This window comes from Xiphophorus hellerii, chromosome 24, assembly GCF_003331165.1.
Source record: "Xiphophorus hellerii strain 12219 chromosome 24, Xiphophorus_hellerii-4.1, whole genome shotgun sequence".
In the NCBI taxonomy this organism is placed as follows: Eukaryota; Metazoa; Chordata; class Actinopteri; order Cyprinodontiformes; family Poeciliidae; genus Xiphophorus; species Xiphophorus hellerii.
In genome coordinates this window covers 13,406,629-13,431,964 of record NC_045695.1, presented here as the reverse complement: position 1 = coordinate 13,431,964, position 25,336 = coordinate 13,406,629, and the positions used below count along the sequence as shown (strand labels likewise).

The following is a 25,336-nucleotide window of genomic DNA, read 5'->3' as shown; positions in this document are numbered from 1 at the left end:
AAAACATGCCCACCTCACTGGGATGATGATGAGCGCTGGGACAGGATCCCAGGTGAAAGGTGGCCCAGTTAACCCTGTAAAACCCAGCAAAGGTATTTGGGGATGACCAAGAGGCTGCTGCACATATAGCCTCCAGAGTGACCTCAGACACCCAGCATCTCACGCTCACAGGACTCGGTCAGGTCGAGCTGAAATCGCCACTCTTGACCCGTAAACCGACGAGCGAATAGGCCAGGAAACACGGCTGCACAATGTAACAAAAGCAAACCTGAAGCAGCTACGATAATAAATAAAGACAAGCCAGATATGGAGGCACAATATAAGAAAAAGCAATCCCAAAAACGGAAATTAATTGAAACCTTCAATTCATCCATGTGCTGAAGATGTTTGACCATCAATCTGCAGGCTCTCTGTTCTTCTTCATCACAGCATCTATTTTGTTGCAGTCCTTGTCTGCTCTGGTTTGGTTCTTCTCAAGTTTACCTTCTATCTCTGAATGTTTAAAGACGCGATCTGATAGAAGGTCATCAAGGAGCTGTTAACTCTCAATATTATTGGTGAATATTGTGATGAAAATATTGACTGATTAACAAACATTTTCATCATTTTTTTTCTCATTTCTTTACCATCATCACCAAGTCTTCATCTCAGTCTCTAAGTTTTAGGATCTCTGTTACCAAATGTTGGAATAAAACACACAGCAAGTTTTTGCATCTGAGATAATAAATTAGCCATATGTCCTCCTGTATTGAAGTCAAATATGTTTCTAAAAACCTCACAGCTGGTTTTAAATATTCTGTAATTAAGATGAAACTAAGAACCTACAGCAGGTTTGAAGTCTTTAAGTATTTTAGTTTTTGAAGCAGATCAGCTTAAAGATGCTCAAGATAGTGAGAAATTATGTGGAATTGCCCTTTAGTCATTTTCTGAAAACACATAAAACACTTGAATAATATATTAATTGCTTAAAAGATTAAATGTCAAAATTTAAACCTGGATCTGCCCACAAATAATCAATTATTACACAACCATTATCTGATTGATGATCTCTTTATCCATCCTGTCTGCATTTCATTCCTCTGAACCCTGTGATGTCTCATCATATTGATCCTATAAAGTGTTTCACTAGAGCTGGTGGCATGGGTTATGGTGCAAAGCGACCCTTCAGAATAAAATCAATTGTTTATTTTTCTGAACAGGCTCCAATTAAATGAGGACCATGTTAACCAGAGTTACCAGCACATAAGTTCCAGTTACACCAGCTGAAATAATTGATCACTAAAAGACTTTTAAACCTTAAATTTCCAAATCTCAACTAAAGACGTGGATCTGGTCCAACAGAGACGACAGGAGGCTCTGATTGGAGGAGTTCAGTCTCACCTGGAGAACAGCTGCTCTGATTGGCTGTCGGCCGTTCAGCTCCTGTTCTGGGTCTTTCTTCACACTCACAGCTCCTGTAAAGACATTTCTTCATCAGTGAAATATTTCACTATCAACAGGCTGGAGCTGAACATGTTCATGAAGGTCCACCACAAACTAGAGACCAGAACTGGGTCAGAACAGAACCTGAGATCATTGATGATCTCTGGTTTGAAGTTCTTCATTGTATCATATCTGGTATCATGACTGATACCAGTGTTCCCAGTCTGGAAGCTCCAGTGCTTCACTGGGTTTAGAGACAATCTGAGTCGTTGCTCCTCACATTGTTGGTTGTTTTTGTTTTCATGCAACATTTTCATCATTGATTCATTCAGACTTTCATTCAAACTCTGATTTACTGACCAACATCCTTCATGACTAACTTTAAATTAATATCTCAGAAAATTAAGTTACTGTTTATTGAAACACTGAAGATCAACCAGTTAATATCATTTATTTTATATCTCTATAGATTCACATGAATCAGTTAGAAAATGATTTCTTACTTTCTGTCTGATGGTTCAGGTTCATTACTGAAGTCTAGAGGACAACCTTTGGACCGGTCACTCCTCATAGATGGACTGATGGGTCCTGGAGGTTCTGCTCTGTCCTGATCTTCCATCTTCTGGCCTTTTGGAGAGAGAAACCAGAACCAGTCAGTCCAGTGATCCGGTTCCAGTAACTGTCCTGTGAAGCAGAAAGCTGGTTCCCATCATGTGTTCAGAGGATCAGAGTGAATCATTTGAATGAATGAGTGAACATTTCCTATGAACTAGTGAACTTATTTAGCTCCCAGTGGACTTGAACGCATCATGACTCTATTGTAGCTCTGTATGGAGGGAGTCAGTGAGCAGAAGGTTCTGAGGGAGCAGCAGCTCAGGTCGGGTCCACAGCTCTCCTCCAGACAGAACCGGGTCCAGCTGGGATCTCAGCAACATGTCAGCCTCTGTGTGCAGCTCAGCAGGATTTCCTCTCAGCTCAACAGACACAAAGCAGCTTTCAGGGACCACAGCATCCAGCTGAGGTACCAGCTGGACCCACTGCAAGGAATCATGGGTAAACAGCTGCTTCAATAGGGGGATGAAGCCCCCAAACACTCAGCGAGGCCTGAAACATATTTAGTCAATTGATCTGATTGAACTTCAAAATAAAGAGACGCATTAATGCAACTCTTTTAGTTAGAAACTAGTTTGTTACAACTGATCTAAAAAGTTTGTGAAATTATTTATTTTATTATTATTGCTCCATTTAAAAGTTTTGTTATTTTTAGGGTTGAACCGACTGCAGTTTTCTGGCTGATCGATTCCGATTTTGCAGATACTGATTGCTAAACACAGCAACCTTTCAGGTAAGAGTCAGTCTGGATCTGGATGCATTTTTCCAGCAGAGCTTTGAGAGACAAAGAGTTTCTTCCTGCTGAAAGGAGCAACAAGAGGAAAACCTGGAAAAAGATCAAACTCAGTGAGGAGGAAGAGAGGAAATCTGTGGACGGCTTAAAGCCGGTTCTGATCCACAGACAAGAGAAACATCAGTTTCTGCTGAACCCCAGACTGATGAGGGACGGAGTGATGTGATTCACTTCCTGCTGATTTCAACAAGCAGAGAAACTAGTTTACAATGTTTTAGTTCTGCTTTTTAGGTTAAAACACCAGAGAGAGTCGCTGCAGCAAGAACTGATGGACTGTAAAAGTTACATTAAGTTCTCAGTTTATTTAGATTAAATCTGAAAAGTTCATTATTGCTCCACACAAACAGATCAGCTTTAGATGCTGCCGTCATGGTAGATCATAGCTGATCATTCACCAGGTTAACTGCGCAGTAACTGAGCTGTGTGTTTATAGTGTGTTCAATATTTCTCTTTTTGTTCCTTATAGTCGCATAATGTAACCTCACTTAGCATCACTTTATAAGCAGCAACGTCTCACAATAAAGTTTTTCATTTGATCTAATTCCTTTCTAGATCAGGCCTTCAATAAAGTAAACAGAGCGCTGCTGCGGGGACCAGGCCCTATGAGAGCCGAGCGACCCAGGCCGAGGTGACTGAGGCCCCGGGAAGCCTCGGTGGGTTCATCGGTTAGAAAGGCTCCAGAGAGCCGAGAGACATGGAGGGACCCGGAGCGGCAACACTTACCTCTAGTAACAAGTCAGCAAGTTATTTCCATCCTGCAGCTCAAAATGGAGGCTGATCTGAAGGAGACCAAAGTTGGTTTCAGTTTCTTTTTCCACAGGAAGTCACGTAACTTGTGTTTTCCTCTAGAGCCAAAGTTTGATTCATCTGAATAAACATTAATAGTTCAGTTAGATTTAACAGAGTGAAAAAACTAGAGTGAAGATGGAAAAGCTTCAGTATTTCTGTTTTGCTGTTAGTGAAGCAGATCTGAAGCTGAGCAGCTTTTTTCATGGATTCAGCAGAAAACCAGCAGAACAAACTGCAGTTTAACAGGCGTTTGATGGAGGATTATGAGCGCTCACTGCCCTCTGGTGGTGAACTATCGCAACTACAGATATTCCTCTTCATATTAATTACAGTTTATTTGATCTCATTTTCACTTTTATCAGGCCAAATCAAATCAGCTTACATTAATGTTAAATAAGAGTCACTGCAGGGTTAGTACATGGAAAATAAAACTTATTCTATAAAAATCCTCCAAAAACGATTCACTGTGGGAAATTTTGAGACTCAAGGCCTGAAAAAATATAAATAATAAAAATGTGTTTGAAATAAAATTCAATCACCTGCGATAGGAGCATCAAGCAGGATGAAAGGGGCTAATAGAGAAAAATTAAATATAAAAAGTTAATAAAGTTTAATTTATTAGTACTTAATATTACTAAGTTGATTGCAGTCTTTTGTAGAACTGAATTAATCTGTAAATAAATGTATTACACATACAATATTATGTTGCTGCTGTTAATGTCATTTAAATACTTTTATCTGTTTTTAAAGACTGTCTACAGAAATAAGAAAAGATCCGCCGTCAGATCGTCCACCATACCTGCAGAGACGATACGGGTCAGAACCGCCTGAGGTTTGATCCCACAATAAGAAACTGGAATCAACTCCACCTGCTGCCAGCGGCGCCTCGGGTCCGACTACGACCAAACCGACGTGGTGGTCCTTACAGAACTGAGCCAGGATGCTGTGGTTGCTCACCGACACCTCTGCAGAAACGCAACAGAAAGCTACAGATGCTCACCTCTGGTTTTCAATTCTGTCCAGTGACTTCAGCTAAAATACATCCTATGTTGAGCAGTTAGCAGGTCCAACAGCCCCTCAGGTACCAGAGTTGCTGATCTTGCCGCAGCTGGCGGTTCCTGCGTTTCCGGGAGCCACCAGAACCTGCTGGACCCGGGGCGACTGGGCCAGCTTCCAGGCCAGCGCGTGTTCCCGTCCCCCGCCTCCTACCACCAGAACCCGCTCCGCCATCGCAACTGGAACCACAAGAGATTCGACTTGAAGGAGGATTTCCTCTCACCGTGTGAAGCCACCGTGCAATTATGCAAGCGCTGACCTTTAGCAGGAAGAGCCGTGACCTTTTCCAGGGGATGGAGGTCCGATGAAATCGTAGAGATCAAACCAATGAGCTGGAAGAAAAAGGAAACTGGACTTTTAACACAATCGGCATTGATGTGGAGCCCCAGATTACTGCAGAAACAGAGTAAAGATAAACGGGCCAATCTCTGGGATAACAGAGAGTCCAGTGTTGGACCCTGGCTGAACATGTTCAACTCTGATTGGAGTCACTGGACTCATGTGACCTCCTGAAACCAACTGATAGAAAAGTACATATAATAAGCTGGGAGCAGATTTAAAATGCCGCTAGAAAATAATGAAGGTTTTATTTGCATCCATCACTTTTAAGCGTTTCTTTTCTAAATATTGTTGACTTTAAAGTGAATCTAGCAGCAAAAAGACGTCGACATGCACAAAATTTACCAACCTCTGTTGTTATGAACCAAGAATTACTCGCAGCCCGTTTCGCCTGCTGTGCTTTCCCCGCTCTCCGTGGGTGGACTGACCCTCCGTGGAAGCTGCGGGGACACATGTGACGCAACTAAACATTAACACACACACACACACACACACTGCGTGGAGTCACAGTGAGAAAAACATGCAAAGTTTGCACAAAAACTAAATTACTAACGAAAAAAGAGAGAGAACAGAGAAGCTAAAACCGTCGACACGTGTGGAGTCTTACCTTCACCAAATGATGGGAGGAACACTTTTTGGATTCCACTACTTCCTTTGGGAGAGAAAGCGCAAAGCATCACGGGAGACGTAGTTCCTTTACAGCTGAGCTAAACTGTAAAATAAATAGTTAACATTTACCTTTAATACACTTTCTAAAGCAATAATGAAGCTTCAATCATCGTTAGAGCTAAAATAGGATTTTAACTATTTCACTACCATAGATGTGGTTAAAATCTATGGCCAGCAAACAACAAAGGGAAGAAGTTTGTTATCAGATTTAAGAGTTGCTACTAACAACATTACTTCTAGAAGTTTTTTAGGAGGATTTCATCCAACAATATTTTACAAACGTACTTTCAGTAATGATTTAACTGCATTTGCAGTATTTTCATACTCTAATAATTCTTTCCTTCGTTTCAATTTCCTCCAAAATCCCCATCTTATCTTCTTCATTCATCTTTCACATTGTTTTTCTTCGCTGCCAGGATTACCTTTGTGAAAAAATGTCTTCATTCCTCAACGTATCTGTTATTTCCTAAATGCTTCACTACATTAAATTAAATAACCAGCACACCTTTTTTGACTTCATAAGAACCTGCACATCATTCTACATTATCAGATCTATTTCACTTATAGCCTTCACACTAAATACTTTATTTTTACTTCAGACATGTTGAAGCAGTGCCAGGTCCTGAACATGAGAATCGTTCCCTAAAAAGAAATGCAGCTGATCTTCAGGAACGTTTTTGGAAAGTTTCCTAAAATCTCTTTAAGAACTTTATACATTTTTTAACTTGTATAAGCAACCTACTTATTCAGTTTGCAAACTTCCCCCTTTTCTCCTACAAATGCTCATTATGGTAAAACTTCACAACTGTTTTCATTTTGACTCCACACATTTTATTATTTGGAAACTGTATTCTGGCTTTTAGTGCTTGATAATTCCTCTCTGATTCCAAACTTATACATTTAAAATAAATAACATGGTATACTTAAATATTTCTGCTTTTAGCATTTGAGAGTTTATATTTTAGTTACACATTGAACATTAATATTTGAACTTTTTAAAGAAACACAGAACATTCCACAAAAACATTTATTATTAGTATTGTAACAATATTACATGTAAAACATGATGGAGAAACAGCAAAAGATGCGACATTTCTACATCTTTAGTGGAAGAAACGGAGCAGAAAATGAACCGAAGCTCACTAACTCCAACTCCATATTTCAGTCTCATAACTAAGATGGAGTTGAAGCTTTTATTGCTTCTGAAATAAATAAATGAACTGAGATAATCAGCGTTCCAGCTGACTGGAGGAGAACAATCAGAGAGCTGCTTTCCTTTCCAGCGTTTCTCCAGTCGGTTTTTCCGTCGTCACAGCAGAGGAAGTTCAGGAGCCTTGAGGAGCTGCTGAGCCACGTCTGAACCCGTCAGCGCAAACAGCGTGACCCCTGAACTGTACGCCGCGGGGATGCTGACGTGAGCCGTCCTGGGCCCGTCCTCCAGCTCTTCCTCTAACATCATCCGCCTCACTTGACCTGGAGAAAAGAAAACCAGAATCAAACATGGAGGCTCAGAGGTCGGCGTCAGGTGGGTGAGGAAGGTCGCCGCCTCACCCTCGACGTCCAGCTGCCACCAGCGCGGGTCCGACTGAATCTGGGAGAGGTCGGACGGCGGACCGTCGGGCGTTAATCTCTGCAGAACGTCTTCCCGACGAACCAGCAGCACCGACTGGCTGCAGAGTCGCTGGTGAACTTCGACCTCACCGACTGAAAGAGAGAACAGAACCAAACTTCTTTATGTTCAGATGAAAGTAGATGACAAAACAGAGATGTGCTCATCCCCTTCTTTCAATTCTGATACAGAAAAACAATTCTGATTTGACTTGAACCATTTAGAAACAAAAATCAGAGATAAACGTACTGAAATCCTATTTTATGTGACAACTCTGCGCCAGTACAGCTCACTTAAAGACACACCAGCATGTAAAAACAACTTTCATTTGTTCAGTAAGTGCAATTAGGAGTAAAATAACCAATAACTAAACCAACAGGTTGACTGCTTTGGTACAATATGGTAAAATAAACCATAAATCTTCTGGCTTACACACCTACATCCAAAGGGTTGGTCATAAAAACGGCTCTGGGCGCCACTCCAAATATGAGCTGATGGTGCCAAGCGTCGGGCACCTCCTCGCCGTCGGGCACGGCCACCTGCATGTTCATGGTCGCCACGGGAACGGCGCCCTTCCTGATCCAGCGTGCGAGCCAGGAAACCAACCTGACGCGCCGCCGTGGATAAAGGTGGAAGAAGCGGCCGACGGCCTTCCCGCCGCTGGCCTCCTGAGCGCCTCGGATCAGCTGAGCGTGAGTCGCACCTGGACGAAGGTAAACATGACCGGTCGCTAACGGCAACAAGAAAAAAGATTCACACTACAGATTAATTCATGGAACATCTACATTATTTTTTAACTAATTCACTCCTTGTGTTTAGAACATTCAGAGTGATGTCAGGGCGGCCATCTTGGTTCGACTTATTTTGACTTTGAATTCAGATCTACATTAAAATATTAGGTTGAAGCTGTGACTTCTTTTCTATAGCAAGAATTGTAGTAATTTCTTTAAAATTTCTTCAGAAAAAATAAAATGTTTAAATGAGAAATGTGAAATTTTACTTTGGTATTAGTTTTACAGATGTTTTTTTAACCATCACCATCATATTAGAAGAACTCTAAAAATTCATTTAGTTTGTTTTAATGACAGACATCATAACATGTTAATAACTACAAGCTTTTTTTCCTAATTAAAACGACTTTCGCTCATAATTTTATCAAGTACAATTTTGAATTTTTTTCAAATACTATTATGAGGACTTTCAGAAATAAAATTAAAAGACTATTCTTGTAACCCCACTCTAACTTCATCGTACAACTAACAGACAAATATCTCTTGTCATTGGACATTTTTTAAGAGAAAAAAACGAGAAACTCAATTAAGATCGGATGTCATATGAACAAAAATACTTCATCCAGATCCCTTCAAATTATTTACAAATTGAAACTTGCACATTTACATTCTACTCTCTGTACGCCAACACAATCAACAGCCTTCAGATTCAAAAAATGATGAAAAGAAATAGATTTTCTGTCTTTACTTTGGCGCCCCCGGTAGCCCAGCGCCCCTACATGCGTCACTGCTATCCGTTCTAGTCTCAATAGAAATGAACAGCTGCACATTATTTCGCTGGCAAACATGTCAAAAACTATTCTTCACGCACCAACATCCCATAATATAAACATGGCCGCAGCTCACCTGCTTCGCTGCGGGACAGCAGGTAGTCTGGCAGAGGAGACTCGTTCCTCCTCAGGCGGGTTTGGACGCAGCGGTCGGCTTCTTCCGGCGCAACATCCACTCCGAGGGCCTTCAGGACGTCCACCACCGCTGTGGCCCCGCAGGCCGACGCTCCGATCTGCTGGGTCTGCCTCTCCAGAGCCTCCTGGATGGACCACAGCATGGCGGCAGCCGCCTCTTCCTCCTCCTGGTCCTCCGGCTCTGCCTCCATCCGAGCGCTCCACCTGCGGAGAAACGATCAACTTGCTCTAATTTTAAATAAAATTAAGCGCCACTGTTGGTTATAAAGCGAAAACAGCGACACCTACTGTCGTTTCTGTAAAATATTTCAATCCGTTCGGCTTTTGCTCCGTTTCACTTGATATTTTTCTCCACTTTCCGCCAGAATGACAACCACCAGCTGACTACAACAACAATGCTCAGTGAGCATGCGCACTGTACACGGTAACATGCTCGCTACTTCTATTCCAAGAGAGAAGAGAAACAGCGCGGCCGCTAGCGCCCCTAGTGGTGTGAGGTCACAACTGCATCCTTACAGAAACATTTTCTACATCCAGGAATACTGATTTTATATTTCATTCATTAATTTAATCCGAGTTATATTTGATCTAAGGGCAGCTTGATAGTTTTGTTCAATAATCCACACAGTAAAAGTGTAAACTTTGTCCATTTTTTGATAAATAATGAGATTTTTATGCACACTTACACTAAAACATTACATAAAAAGTCAATTAAAAGTGTAAACCCTGTATGAAAAAATTGTCATTATTTACAAAATGACATTTCATGACAACATTTATAAAGAATCCTATGTCCTTTTTACGTGCAACCCTTCAAATAAAGTCTTACCAAATTTACTTCCTTGCAACCACATTGTTTTAAATAATATCACACCCTGGTTCACTTACACCTGCTTAGTTGTTTATGCTGTGGATTAATTTCACATTGAAACATTGTAAATAAAACATCAGCAAAACAAGAAGTGAACACTCACCTGATCCAGACGCTGCTCTTCTTCTTCTTCTTCTTCTTCTTCTTTTTTGGCGGTTGGCAAGCAACTTATTGATGTGAATTACCGCCATGAACTGGAATGGAGTGTGGATCGGGATGATCCATATATTTTCCCCCAAACCCCCCAAAAAAGAAAAATAAAAGAAACCTTATATCCTTTCTATCAATTTCGTTTTCTTAAGATAATTTATTAAATAACAAAAATATACAGACTCTGCTCTGCTGCTGCATGGAGTCTGAACCGGTTCTGATCCAAACCTGACTAGAGCTGACACACCTGAGGCTCCGCCCCCTGACACACCTGAGGCTCCGCCCCCTGACCCAGCTGAGGCTCCGCCTCCTTCCAGGTGACAATAAACACCTTTATTTTCATGTTTTCCTTTGTATGAGTTGAGCTGTAAAACTTTAGGTCAGATTTGGACTTTTTCAGGTTTTTCTCAGTTTTCTGCTCATTTCCAACCAACATTTTATTGCAGGAAATCATTTCAGGAAGGAACCAGAAGATTCAGGAGTCTGGGAGATGTGACTGTAACCGACCTGAACACTGAGGCCCCAGAGCGCCCCCTGCAGGATCTGCTGCACCATTAACCAGACAGAAATGGCAGTTTTATACAAGTTATTATTCTAATTCAATAGCTGATTTAATTAATCGAGTTTTGATTGAAAAGATTGATTCTCATCTGTTTTATTAAAAAAACATCTTCAGTCTGAATACTGCAAAAATAAACTGCTGGCTAAATTAGTAGCTTAAAGCTGAAATCAACTTGAGATGTTTCTGCTTTTACTAATTTAAGCTGTGAAACTAAATGTGAAAACTTATAATACAGCAAAAATGGCCTGGAGGATTAAAATGAAGGTTTAGTTATTATATGTGTACACAGTCAGCTGCATAAAAATACACAAAGATTTTTTAAAAACTTTATTTGGTCGTTAAACATCCAGCAACCCACATTGCATTAGAAGAATTATGAAATCAAACATGAACCAATCAGCACATTATCCCAGTGATTCTCTGAGGTTTGAATAAATCAGTAAAATCACAGTAAAGAGCCTGAAGTTCTCTAGAAAACTCAAAACATGAAATATGGAGTTAAAAAAGTAAAAACCAAAACAAACTGAGAGAAATTAAAGCTGAGAATGAATGATGACGTAAAACATCAAGATTTAGCTTTTACAATGAACATAAAATATATAAAATCTTTTTTTTTCCAGGTCCCACATGTTCCTGAAAACTGCTCTAAGATCAGAGTTTCTGTAGGACATCCAGTTCTAAACTGGTTAAACTGGTTTCTCTGATGGAAGCTGAAGTTTCTCTGCAGTTTCCAGTAAAGCATCTTTTTATCTGTGGAGCTTTGAGGAACATTTTCATGTCAGCAGAAGGAAGAAGCAGCAGAGAAAAGAGGTTTGAAGTGTCTTTCATGGCTTCAAAGCTGAACTGAAAATGATTCCCATGTTTCCATTCTCAGACCATTTCTGGTTCCAGGATGAAAATGAATCAGAGAGAAAAAAGATCAACTTTCCAGTTGAATCCAGTTCAGATCAAAACTCCATGAAGCCTCTAAATGGAGCCCAGTTTGAATTGGATCTTTATTGATCCAAAGAGACAAACAATATCAGACACTAAATGACAGACATGAGAAAATAAATGAGAGGAAAACCTTGGAGGTCAGAGGTCATCATCATGATCCAGTCAGAGTCTCTTTAGACTCAAACTGCTGCAGCTTCAACCTCTGAGGATCAGCAGGACACTGAGACCATTTTCTACTTTACTGGGATCATCAGTCGGAAAAGTCAGAATAATCAAAATCATCGAACCTGCAGAGAGAAGAAGGAAGGAGAGAGCAGATCAGTGAGTGTTTCCAGCCTCTCTCCAGCAGCAGTGACGCAGCACATCCACTAGATGGTTTCCAGGCTGCAGTCAGACTGATCTCAGAGCTGTGACCAAGATGAACCTGATCAGTTGTTTCCTGTTGAACTGAGAGAACAAACAGATCTGAGATCAGATCTGCTGCTGCCACAGTTTGATGGATGAGGACCACTGTCTCTAGACATGTTGGACGGCTGGACGATGGAGTCCAGCTGGACTTCCTGGAGACATGGACACAGCAACAACACTTATCTTCACACCAACACAAACACAGGAACACAGCAAGCTGCTGCTCCTCTGATTGGCTGATTGCTGTCTCTGTGTCCAATCAGGAAGCCTGAACCATTCTCCTCCCACTGAGAAGCTGCAGCTTTACTGGGAACACTGGATCTTTACTTTGATGCTTACTGGGTTTAGTTCAATATGCTGATAGCAGCTGGACTCACTACAAACATTTACTTACTTTAAAGTCTTTACAAGATTCTTCAGCTGCTGAACATCTGAATCCTTCAGGTTGTTGAATCTCAGGTCCAGTTTTGTCAGACGGGTCGGGTTGGACTTCAGAGTTGAGGCCAAATAATCACAGCTGATCTTTGACAAACTGCAGTCCCACAATCTGAATAAAGAACTAGAAAATTTCGGAAGAAATTTAGCCGGGGCCTGCCAAGGCGTGCCCGTCGGTTTGGGCCCGGCGTTGTCACGCTACAAATTAGCATCGATGCTAAAGAACGCTGCAACGTAATCAATAGCATGTGGAGAATCACAAGAACGTTAAGTAAGGTGGACGTGCACCATTCAGTAAGATTTAAAATTTTCTCAAGGCTTTTATTTTGGAAGTTTTGTTAAACTTCATTTGAAAGGGCCAAACTAATCCCATGCGTAATAGTCACTGGGTTAAAATAGTTATATAATGCTCAAAACACAAGTAGTTGATGTAAAAATATTAAAGGCTTTTATTTTGAAATGTTTGTTAAGCTTCATTTCAAAGCGCCAAACTAATCCCATGAATAACAGTCATTGGATAAAATCAGTTATATAATGCTCAAAACACAAGTAGTTGATGTAAAAATATTAAAGGCTTTTATTTTGGAATTTTTGTTAAACTTCATTTCAAAGGGCCAACCTAATCCCATGTTTATCAGTGCTTTGGATAAAAAATTCACATAATGCCCAAAAGAGCAAATACCTGATGTAAAATTGTCAAGGCTTTTAATTTGAAATTTTCAGTATGCTTCATTTCAAAGGGCCAAACTAATACCATGTGTAACAGTGCTTTGGATGAAAAAGTCAAATAAAGCCAAAAAGAGCAATTACATGATGTAAAAATATTCAAGGCTTTTATTTTGAAATTTTCATTAAGCTTAATTTTTATTGCCCCAATAAACCCATGTCTAATAGTCATTGGGTAAATCAGTTATATAATGCTCAAAACACAAGTAGTTGATTTAAAAATATTAAAGGCTTTTATTTTGAAATTTTTGTTAAGCTTCATTTCAAAGGGACAAACTAATCCCATGTGTAATAGTCATTAGGTTAAATCAGTTATATAATGCTGAAAACGCAAGTAGTTGATGTAAAAATATTAAAGGCTTTTATTTTGGAATTTTTGTTAAACTTCATTTCAAAGGGCCAACCTAATCCCATGAATAACAGTCATTGGGTTAAATCAGTTATATAATGCTCAAAACAGCAATAATCTCATGTAAAAATTCTCAAGGCTTTTATTTTGAAATTTTCAGTATGCTTCATTTCAAAGTTTCAAACTAATACCATGTGTAACAGTGCTTTGGATGAAAAAGTCAAATAAAGCCAAAAAGAGCAATTACGTCATGTAAAAATATTCAAGGCTTTTATTTTGGAATTTTTGTTATATTCAAGGCTTTTATTTTGAAATTATTATTATGCTTAATTTTAAAGTTCAAAACTAATCCCATGTGTAACAGTTACTGAGTTAAATCAGTTATATACAGCCCATAGCAGCAAGTAGTTCTAAAGGCCAGTTCAGTCCTGATCTGTTTCAACTGAGGGTTCCACTATAGATAGAACTACAGTGATGCGTATTTGTAGTCCTAATCAGCAGCCAATAGCCTCTTGAGTTCCGTTGCTATGTTAAATAAGTTTCTCACCAAGGTGTGAACTGTTAGTGACAGAGCCTGAGACAGCCTAGAAAATCCTGTCGCATGACTTTGCTCTGAAGCACCGTGACAGAAAACCGTACGGTCTAGATAAATTTCGAAAACATTTTACCGGAGCAGACATGCGTATCAATGTCAGGACCGATTTTGATACCAATCGTGCGATATTTGTGGGCGTGATGGCGATTTCAAAATTATTTTGGGGTGAAAAAGTTCTCTTGATTTCTCACTCTAATCAGTGAGAGACGCACTCTAATTTTAGGAAAAATGAGAAACTTTGGGTCGCTTAGAGACAAATTGTGGACAAACCGTAATTGGTATCGACGAGCCGTCTTCACTTTCGAAGAGATCACAGACGTATCTACAAAATGAAATTTGAATGGCATTTCTACGTGAATTCGTGACGACACAGAAAATCCTCAAAAATAGGGTATTTCTAGGATTTTTCCCATTGACTTATAATGGGGTTTTTTTCGTAGTTTTTTGCGAATTATGTCGCCATGTTAACCCCGAATCCCACCAAAAGTAATAGCTCCAATGGCGTGAATTTTCTGCACATTTTGATACCTCATTTGTAGGTGTGCACGCAGCGGTACGAGCCGCATTAACGGTTACGGATGAAAAATAAAGAATTGGGAGAATAGCAATAGGTTCCTGCCATTGCTTTGCATGGCAGGCCCCAATAAAAGATGTGAGCTGAAGCCAACAGGATGCAGGTTAACCAGTCCAACAGAACCAGTTAAAGATTCTCATCAATATTAATGCCAACAAGCTGCTGCTTCAATAAAGACCTGCTGACTTCAGAACCAGAACCAGAACCAGAACCTGGTACTGGGTCATGTTGTGTTGGAGGATTTTAGTCAGTAAAATCATTCCAGGTTCTGATCAAAGTGTTGAAGCATCAATCATTGATTATTGATTTGTTCCTGTCAGATTCCAGGAATTCACTTTTCTAGACTGGGTTGAATGACCTTTGACCTGCTTCACATGAGGGGGATTTCTACACACTGGGGGTCCGAATGCTGTCCTGTTCTGACCTCAGATCAGCAGGTCCAACTCAGTTACACAGAGGGACTAAATTAAACTCTGGATCCAAGTCCAGGAACAAACTCAGAAAATATTTATTAGAACAGAAGAAATTAATTTGATTTATGATCAATTATATATAATTATTCACAGAAATATCAATAATTATAGAATTACATACAACAATGTCTCCAGTCTGCAGCCTTCAGTCTGTAGAAAACCACAGAGCTCCTTCACTCCAGAATCTCCCAGGTTGGTTCCGATCAGGTCCAGTTTTGTCAGGTGGGTCGGGTTGGACTTCAGAGCTGAGAACAGAGAAGTCCAGCTGGTCTTTGACAACCTGCAGCTCAAACTGAATAAAGAATAAAAGATGTGAGCTGAAGCCAACAGGATGCAGGTTAACCAGTCCAACAGAACCAGATAAAGATTCTCATCAATATTAATGCCAACAAGCTGCTGCTTCAATAAAGACCTGCTGACTTCAGAACCAGAACCAGAACCTGGTACTGGGTCATGTTGTGTTGGAGGATTTTAGTCAGTAAAATCATTCCAGGTTCTGATCAAAGTGTTGAAGCATCAATCATTGATTATTGATTTGTTCCTGTCAGATTCCAGGAATTCACTTTTCTAGACTGGGTTGAATGACCTTTGACCTGCTTCACATGAGGGGGATTTCTACACACTGGGGGTCCGAATGCTGTCCTGTTCTGACCTCAGATCAGCAGGTCCAACTCAGTTACACAGAGGGACTAAATTAAACTCTGGATCCAAGTCCAGGAACAAACTCAGAAAATATTTATTAGAACAGAAGAAATTAATTTGATTTATGATCAATTATATATAATTATTCACAGAAATATTGATAATTATATAATTAAAATACTTCAATGTCTCCAGTCTGCAGCCTTCAGTCTGTAGAAAACCACAGAGCTCCTTCAGTCCAGAATCTCCCAGGTTGATATCAATCAGGTCCAGTCTTGTCAGATGGGTCGGGTTGGACTTCAGAGCTGAGAACAGAGAAGTCCAGCTGGTCTCTGACAAACTGCAGACCTCCAATCTGAATAAAGAATAAAAGATGTGAGCTGAAGCCAACAGGATGCAGGTTAAAACTGAAACATGAACAAATAAATAATAAAAATGTAGAAAATTAATTTCCCTGAATGTAAAAGAAACACGATGAACTGATTCTAACATCTGATCCAGTCAAACTGGTTTAAAGAGTCCAAACCAGCAGAACCAGAACATTTGATCAATAGAGAAACTCAAAGTTTTCTATCAGCCTGGATGAGTTGAGCTATTTCTGCTGGTTCCTGATCATCAGCTGGAGACCCGACTTGGTAACTGGATCAGAACCACTCAGTTTCTTCATTAATGGCCTTGGGTTCTTATTAAAGCTGCTGAAAGCCAATGGAGGCCATTATTTCCTAAGGAGACGTGACCTGATGAAGCATCATCACAGAGACGAGGCTCCAACCGACTGACAGCTGTCAGACTGAAGAGGACGGTTCCTCTCTGACCCGGCCCAACAGAACCACAGCTTCAGGACAAAGCTGAGGAACCTGCTGCTGCTGCAAACCTCACTTTCATTCATTTCATCTAGATTTGCTTTTCTACAATCAGTCATTTCTTAGATTTGGTCATTAATGATGATTTGAACTTGTCAGTGTTTGTGGCTCGACTCTGGAGGAACAACATTTCATTCTGGATGTAAAGATGAGAATCAGAAATGAGAAATAAAACAATCTGAATCTTTACCAAACCAAACTGAAACATCTCCATCATTAATTTACATCATTTGAATTATTTTACTCATTTTGTTCATCAGTAAAAAACATTTTAAAGTAAAAAACTGAAAAACAAAGTTCAATAATCTCAAAGTCTGAAATAAGAAAAAAAATAATATATAAGGTAAAAAGTTTTAGAGATTTTATTCTGACATTTAAACAGGTTGTTTTAAAATAAAATATATTAGAATAAAAGCATTAATTAAACTAATGTTTAAAGTATAAATGAAGGATTTTATTGTATAAATAAAGAAAACAAACCTCAGATTCTTCACTTTACTGACTGAACTCTCCAGGATCTCAACCACAGGCTTCAGATCAGAGTCTTCACCTCTATTTATGAAGATCTCATTTATTTCCAGTTCAGTCAGATCTGGGTTGGACTTCAGAGCCGAGGCCAAAACTTCACATTCATCCTTTTGGAACCACCAGTCACCAAGTCTGTGATTAGAGAAGAAATAAATTCAGTTCTAATGAAATCAATCTGGATCATAAAGAGACTAAAATATGATAACAGTGATGTCATCATCTGATCAACATCTGATCTTCAATCTACTGAGTTTGACCCCACAGAGAATCTGTGCAGGTCCTGGTTAAAGTCCAGGTTCTGGTTCTGGTTCTGGTCCAGGCTTCATGTCCTCAGACCTTCAGCTGCAGTCAGATGTTGAAGATCTTCTATCATCTGTGAAGGAAAGTTCAGTTTTCTCTGCAGCATCTGATGGAGCTGCAGCATCAGAGCCTCAAAGGAGCTGAAGCAGCTGATGAAGAGGCTGACTGAGCTGATGAAGGAAACTACTGGAGATGATGGAGAGGAGGAGGAACTGCTCACAGCTCGGACTTGGACTAGACCGTGTGGCTCAGAGGAACAAAGGTTTGGATGTTAGAAGAAATTGTTGCTAAACTGTTAAAGAGCTGAAGACCAAAACAGAGCGTTTGGGTCCAGCAGCATTTTTCATGGTGAAGCAGTGAAAGTTCTCCAGTAACTAGAAGAGGCTGGGATGTCTAAAGAGTTGAAGCTCATGTCTCTCCAGGTCTTCATGGCTAACAGCTTCAACAAAAGCTGCAGATGAAGAGTTGATGAGGAAAATGGTTCCAGCTCTGGAAGCAGAGTTCTCAGAGCTTTGGGAGGATCTGACAGAAACTAGGACTTTTTCTGGAGCCAGACAACAATCACCACATTTTGCTCTCATTTACAAACTCAGAGGAAACTAGTGGGAGGAGGAAAAGTTGGTTCACTAAGTTTCTAACTGGTTTCCATGACAACAGCAGCAATTATTGGGGTTATTTTAAAGTGTCCATCAAACCTAAACAGTGATTTTATAATTTAAAAAAGACAAAGATCCTAAAAGGAGTAGCGGCTCAATGAGTGAAGAGGAGTTTAAAGTGTAAAAGTCTCTCTGGCTGATTGGATCTTTCAGACAAAATAGATTTTTTTCTAGAGTTCAGGGTTTTCTATTCATTTAAACATGAAAACTGATAAAAAGTTAAATATTTTTAAAATGATCAAAATGTCTAAAACCAGAAGCTGCAGCTGTCCTGGATGAGCTGAATGTTTAGATGGTTGAATGGCTGAAATAGTCCAGAGGATGAAGGAAGAAGTTAAAGACCAAAAACATCCAGAAGCAACTTGAAGAAGAAGAAGAAACAGGAGGACAATAGAGCTGAATCAGCATTCACACAATGAAAACATCTGGACTCACCGAGCCTTTCTGCAGTTCCTCACAGCTGGAAACAGTCTCCATCGTCCATAATATGATGTGTTGTACTTCTCCAGGTCCAACTCATCCAGAACCTCTGACATCTGCAGCATGAAGGCCAGAGCTGAATAGTCAGTCTCTGAGAGCTCCTTCCCTGAATCCAGCAGCCGTTGGATCTCCTGATAAAATGAGACGTCGTTCATCTCCACCAGACAGTAGAAGATGTTGATGCTTCTATCAGGAGAGATATATTCAGTGTTCATCTCCTTCAGGTTGGTGATGATTCTCTGGATGGTTTCTGGACTGTTCTCTGTCTGACCCAGCAGATCTTCTAAGAGTCTCTGGTTGGACTCCACAGTGAGACCATGAAGGAAGCGGACAAACAGGTCCAGGTGGCCATTTTTACTGCTGAGGGATTTCTCCATGACTTTCTTCATGAACTTATCTAGAGATGTTTCTCTGTATTTTTCTCCCAGGAACGTCTTGATCACCTCTGACTTCCTGCTGGTGAAACAGTGGAGCATGTAGACTGCAGCCAGAAACTCCTGGATGCTCAGATGAACAAAGGAGTAGACAGAGATGCTGCACGTCCCTCTCTCTCTTTTAAACATTTCAGTGAACACTCCTGAGAACAACGCAGCATCTTTGATGTTGATGCCGCACTTTTTGAGCTCTTTGTCATAGAAGATCAGGTTTCCCTCCAGCAGCTGCTCAAAAGCCAGTTTTCCTAGAGACTCAATCAGCTTCTTGTTCTCTGGACTCCAGATTGATCTTGTCTTTTTTCCTCCATCATACTTTTCCTTCTTGATTGCGAAGTTAACCTTCAGGAATGCTATGTACATCTCAGTCAGAGTCTTTGGCAGTTTTTCTCCCTCTCTGGTCATCATCACATCCTCCAGAACTTTAGCAGTGATCCAGCAGAAAACTGGGATGTGACACATGATGTGGAGACTTTTTGATTTCTGGATGTGGGAGATGATCCTGCTGGCCTTCTCTTCATCATCTCTGAATCTCTTCCTGAAGTACTCCTCCTTCTGGGGGTCAGTGAACCCTCTGACCTCTGTCGCCATGCCGACACACTCAGCAAGGATCTGATTGGCTGCTGCAGGTCGTGTGGTTATCCAGAGGAGAGCAGAGGGAAGCAGTTTCCTCCTGATGAGGTTTGTCACCAGAACATCCACTGAGCTGGACTCTGTAACATCAGTCAGGATCGGATTGTTCTTGAAATCCAGAGTAAATCGACTTTCATCCAGACCATCAAAGATGAACAGAACCTGGAACGTTTCAAAGCTGCTGATTTCTTTGGTTTTAGAAAATAATTTATGAATCAGTCCTAATAAGCTGAACTTTTCTTCTTTCAACATATTCAGCTCTCTGAAAGTGAATGGAAATATGAAATCAATGTTCTGGTTGGTTTTGCCTTCAGCCCAGTCCAGAGTGAACTTCTGTGTTAACAGTGTTTTCCCAATGCCAGCCACTCCCATGGTCATCACTGTTCTGATTGGTTGATCTCTTCCAGGTGGGACTTTAAAGATGTTTTCTCTTCTGATTGTTGTTTCTTGTTTCCTGGATGCTGTTTCAATGTGTCTGACCTCATGTTCCTGGTTGACCTCTCTAGTTAACCCCTCTGTGATGTGGAGCTCTGTGTAGATCTGGTTCAGAACGGTTTGATTTCCAGGTTCAGCGACGCCTTCAGAGAGACTCTGGAACTTCTTCTTCAGAGACGCTTTATGGTCACTCTGACACTGAATATCAAAATCTGAAGAAAGAGACAAAGACAGGAGAGGAGACACTTCAGCTGAACATAAGGAAAACAATAATCTTTTGATATTCTCAGAGACAATTTGTGCATCAGCTTTAATGGATGAGAAAAAAGTAAATCAATAAATAAAAAGCCCAAATTTTATAAAAACTCTGCATGGTAAGAATAACGAAAGTCACGACTGTAACTACGGTTCTATGAATCCCTACTGACCGCCAGAGGCGGTGCTTAAAGCACTGGATGATCTCTCTTGCACAGGTCGAGAATCTTATACCAACATGGTCACATGTGACCCCCGGTGACACCAGTAAGTCTATATAGTCACGTGACAATGACAGCTCAGTTCCTCAATCTTCTCGTGAAACACGATGATTCTGAGGGACCGAGCGCTCTGGCGGTCATCCGGGATTCATAGAACCGTAGTTACAGTCTAAACTTTTGTTCTATTTCATCCCTACTGACCGCCAGAGGCGGTGATTAAAGCACTGGATGACGATTACCGACAGAGTCCTGAGAAATCACACACAGAAAAGAAACAACCCCGAAAACATGCCCACCTCACTGGGATGATGATGAGCGCTGGGATAGGATCCCAGGTGAAAGGTGGCCCAGTTAACCCTGTAAAACCCAGCAAAGGTATTTGGGGATGACCAAGAGGCTGCTGCACATATAGCCTCCAGAGTGACCCCAGACACCCAGCATCTCACGCTCACAGGACTCGGTCGGGTCGAGCTGAAATCGCCACTCTTGACCCGTAAACCGACGAGCGAATAGGCCAGGAAACACGGCTGCACAATGTAACAAAAGCAAACCTGAAGCAGCTACGATAATAAATAAAGACAAGCCAGATATGGAGGCACAATATAAGAAAAAGCAATCCCAAAAACGGAAATTAATTGAAACCTTCAATTCATCCATGTGCTGAAGATGTTTGACCATCAATCTGCAGGCTCTCTGTTCTTCTTCATCACAGCATCTATTTTGTTGCAGTCCTTGTCTGCTCTGGTTTGGTTCTTCTCAAGTTTACCTTCTATCTCTGAATGTTTAAAGACGCGATCTGATAGAAGGTCATCAAGGAGCTGTTAACTCTCAATATTATTGGTGAATATTGTGATGAAAATATTCACTGATTAACAAACATTTTCATCACTTTTTTTCTCCTTTCTTTATCATCACCAGCACATAAGTTCCAGTTACACCAGCTGAAATAATTGATCACTAAAAGACTTTTAAACCTTAAATTTCCAAATCTCAACTAAAGACGTGGATCTGGTCCAACAGAGACGACAGGAGGCTCTGATTGGAGGAGTTCAGTCTCACCTGGAGAACAGCTGCTCTGATTGGCTGTCGGCCGTTCAGCTCCTGTTCTGGGTCTTTCTTCACACTCACAGCTCCTGTAAAGACATTTCTTCATCAGTGAAATATTTCACTATCAACAGGCTGGAGCTGAAGATGTTCATGAAGGTCCACCACAAACTAGAGACCAGAAACTGGGTCAGAACAGAACCTGAGATCATTGATGATCTCTGGTGTGAAGTTCTTCATTGTATCATATCTGGTATCATGACTGATACCAGTGTTCCCAGTCTGGAAGCTCCAGTGCTTCACTGGGTTTAGAGACAATCTGAGTCGTTGCTCCTCACATTGTTGGTTGTTTTTGTTTTCATGCAACATTTTCATCATTGATTCATTCAGACTTTCATTCAAACTCTGATTTACTGACCAACATCCTTCATGACTAACTTTAAATTAATATCTCAGAAAATTAAGTTACTGTTTATTGAAACACTGAAGATCAACCAGTTAATATCTTTTATTTTATATCTCAATAGATTCACATGAATCAGTTAGAAAATGGTTTCTTACTTTCTGTCTGATGGTTCAGGTTCATTACTGAAGTCTGAAGGATGACCTTTGGACCGGTCACTCCTCATAGATGGACTGATACCCATCTTTCATCTTCTGGCCATTTGGAGAGAGAAACCAGAACCAGTCAGTCCAGTTGATAGGTATTTTCCTTTTGAACCTAAATAAAAGAAAGAACCACAGACAACGTATATGAATTTTACGTGGAGCTTTTGCAAAAGGGAAGGCTCTATCAAACTTCTCCTCCGATCAGTTCCACAGAGCATTCTGATCTGCCCTCACAAAAACTCCTGTTTTTATTGTCAAAGAAGAACAGGCAAGGGGGCAGTCAGGAAAACAACAGAGGTCGTAAAGCTTCTAACCCAAACATCTAACAACCCAGTTCCAGATGTGATATCTGATCAAAGGTCTGAGCCCGGTTCAAATCTCGGTCAGTACTGTCAAGAAAACAAAATACGACTGCTCACAGGTGGTTACTAAATTAGGAGGTGTTCTTGCAAAAGGGTTTAAGGTCTGAGAAACTTAGTGTTATCTATTTCTCATAAAGTTGAACAGACAGTAGTGACCTCCAGGTCATTTAAAGAAGAGAACACTTTAAACAGAAAATCACAAAGATCTATAGACTTAATGTGAACTAAAGTAAGAATAAAATGATAATACCAAAAAATCTCTAACACCAGTGATCCGGTTCCAGTAACTGTTCTGTGAAGCAGAAAGCTGGTTCCCATCATGTGTTCAGAGGATCAGAGTGAATCATTTGAATGAATGAGTGAACATTTCCTATGAACTAGTGAACTTATTTAGCTCCCAGTGGACTTGAACGCATCATGACTCTATTGTAGCTCTGTATGGAGGGAGTCAGTGAGCAGAAGGTTCTGAGGGAGCAGCAGCTCAGGTCGGGTCCACAGCTCTCCTCCAGACAGAACCGGGTCCAGCTGGGATCTCAGCAACATGTCAGCCTCTGTGTGCAGCTCAGCAGGATTTCCTCTCAGCTCAAGAGACACAAAGCAGCTTTCAGGGACCACAGCATCCAGCTGAGGTACCAGCTGGACCCACTGCAAGGAATCATGGGTAAACAGCTGCTTCAATAGGGGGATGAAGCCCCCAAACACTCAGCGAGGCCTGAAACATATTTAGTCTATTGATCTGATTGACCTTCAAAATAAAGAGACACATTAATGCAACTCTTTTAGTTAGAAACTAGTTTGTTACAACTGATCTAAAATGTTTGTGAAATTATTTATTTTATTATTATTGCTCCATTTAAAAGTTTTGTTATTTTTAGGGTTGAACCGACTGCAGTTTTCTGGCTGATCGATTCCGATTTTGCAGATACTGATTGCTAAACACAGCAACCTTTCAGGTAAGAGTCAGTCTGGATCTGGATGCATTTTTCCAGCAGAGCTTTGAGAGACAAAGAGTTTCTTCCTGCTGAAAGGAGCAACAAGAGGAAAACCTGGAAAAAGATCAAACTCAGTGAGGAGGAAGAGAGGAAATCTGTGGACGGCTTAAAGCCGGTTCTGATCCACAGACAAGAGAAACATCAGTTTCTGCTGAACCCCAGACTGATGAGGGACGGAGTGATGTGATTCACTTCCTGCTGATTTCAACAAGCAGAGAAACTAGTTTACAATGTTTTAGTTCTGCTTTTTAGGTTAAAACACCAGAGAGAGTCGCTGCAGCAAGAACTGATGGACTGTAAAAGTTACATTAAGTTCTCAGTTTATTTAGATTAAATCTGAAAAGTTCATTATTGCTCCACACAAACAGATCAGCTTTAGATGCTGCTGTCATGGTAGATCATAGCTGATCATTCACCAGGTTAACTGCGCAGTAACTGAGCTGTGTGTTTATAGTGTGTTCAATATTTCTCTTTTTGTTCCTTATAGTCGCATAATGTAACCTCACTTAGCATCACTTTATAAGCAGCAACGTCTCACAATAAAGTTTTTCATTTGATCTAATTCCTTTCTAGATCAGGCCTTCAATAAAGTAAACAGAGCGCTGCTGCGGGGACCAGGCCCTATGAGAGCCGAGCGACCCAGGCCGAGGTGACTGAGGCCCCGGGAAGCCTCGGTGGGTTCATCGGTTAGAAAGGCTCCAGAGAGCCGAGAGACACGGAGAGACCCGGAGCGGCAACACTTACCTCTAGTAACAAGTCAGCAAGTTATTTCCATCCTGCAGCTCAAAATGGAGGCTGATCTGAAGGAGACCAAAGTTGGTTTCAGTTTCTATTTCCACAGGAAGTTGCGTAACTTGTGTTTTCCTCTAGAGCCAAAGTTTGATTCATCTGAATAAACATTAATAGTTCAGTTAGATTTAACAGAGTGAAAAAACTAGAGTGAAGATGGAAAAGCTTCAGTATTTCTGTTTTGCTGTTAGTGAAGCAGATCTGAAGCTGAGCAGCTTTTTTCATGGATTCAGCAGAAAACCAGCAGAACAAACTGCAGTTTAACAGGCGTTTGATGGAGGATTATGAGCGCTCACTGCCCTCTGGTGGTGAACTATCGCAACTACAGATATTCCTCTTCATATTAATTACAGTTTATTTGATCTCATTTTCACTTTTATCAGGCCAAATCAAATCAGCTTACATTAATGTTAAATAAGAGTCACTGCAGGTTAGTACATGGAAATGAAAACTAAACTTACTTTAGTAAAAATCCTCCAAAAAAGATTAATTGTGGGTAATTTTGAGAATCAAAATGTAAATAAATGTAAATGTAAATAATAAAAATGTGTTTGATATATAATCCAAACAGCTGACACCATAACATCACATAGGATGAAAACACATAATGGATAAATATTGTATGGAAAAAGTTAATTAGTTTAAAATTTAGTTAGTTTAAAATATTAGTACTTAAAATTACTTAGTTCAATACAGTATTTTGTATAAGTGAATTCATTTATGAATAAATGTACTACACATACAACAACATTATGCTGCTCTTGTTAATGTCATTTAAATACTTTTATCTGTTTTTAAAGACTGTCTATAGAAATAACAATATTATACGGTGGTGGTGCAAAACCGCACCGGAGTTTGATTTGCTGCATTAAAATAAAAGTTTCGGGAAGGAAAGAAGAAAAGTAAAATGCATTATTTAATTGGAAAGCTAAATGAGAAAATTAACTCGTTTCTATGGCTCTTAATGTGAAAGTACTAACCGGAAGTGAAGGTGGTTTGTAAACTCTAACTTTATCAAGTAGCTGTAGTTAC

At 40.3% G+C, this 25,336-nt stretch overlaps 2 protein-coding genes and 2 long non-coding RNA genes across 6 annotated transcripts in view; all 4 read right to left on the bottom strand.

Annotated features, from left to right (window-relative positions):
- Positions 1-18,841, bottom strand: part of LOC116715908 (NACHT, LRR and PYD domains-containing protein 3-like) — a 50,914-nt gene extending 32,073 nt beyond the window's left edge. The window contains exons 1-4 of the mRNA XM_032556652.1: positions 18,489-18,841; positions 17,050-17,229; positions 15,888-16,061; positions 15,186-15,356 (exon numbers count right to left, since the gene is read on the bottom strand). Coding sequence (XP_032412543.1) covers positions 15,186-15,356; positions 15,888-16,061; positions 17,050-17,229; positions 18,489-18,748 — 785 coding nt within the window. The 5' untranslated portion in view covers positions 18,749-18,841. The remainder of the gene's footprint in view (positions 1-15,185; positions 15,357-15,887; positions 16,062-17,049; positions 17,230-18,488) is intronic.
- On the bottom strand, positions 4,979-10,558 carry LOC116715979 (uncharacterized). Of its 2 annotated transcripts, none has more exons than XR_004338314.1 (4): positions 10,514-10,558; positions 5,619-5,663; positions 5,361-5,451; positions 4,979-5,004 (listed from the first exon to the last, which is right to left on the bottom strand). It is a non-coding gene; the product is annotated as an uncharacterized LOC116715979 (long non-coding RNA). The 2 variants fall into 2 exon arrangements; XR_004338315.1 differs by lacking the exon at positions 10,514-10,558 and adding an exon at positions 5,907-5,934.
- Positions 6,986-9,333, bottom strand: LOC116715923 (uncharacterized). Of its 2 annotated transcripts, none has more exons than XM_032556684.1 (4): positions 8,927-9,333; positions 7,726-8,019; positions 7,232-7,384; positions 6,986-7,153 (listed from the first exon to the last, which is right to left on the bottom strand). In XM_032556684.1, exons 1-4 carry the CDS (start codon positions 9,174-9,176, stop codon positions 6,990-6,992), a joined length of 861 nt encoding a protein of 286 aa, XP_032412575.1. In that variant the 5' UTR covers positions 9,177-9,333; the 3' UTR covers positions 6,986-6,989. The 2 variants fall into 2 exon arrangements, with proteins under 2 accessions (XP_032412575.1, XP_032412576.1); XM_032556685.1 differs by having other exon boundaries at positions 7,726-7,992; positions 8,927-9,331.
- Positions 18,842-21,590: 2,749 nt separating the features above from the next.
- Positions 21,591-24,369, bottom strand: LOC116715959 (uncharacterized). Its single transcript, XR_004338294.1, has 3 exons — positions 24,260-24,369; positions 22,114-22,273; positions 21,591-21,641 (listed from the first exon to the last, which is right to left on the bottom strand). It is a non-coding gene; the product is annotated as an uncharacterized LOC116715959 (long non-coding RNA).
- Positions 24,370-25,336: the final 967 nt, after the last annotated feature.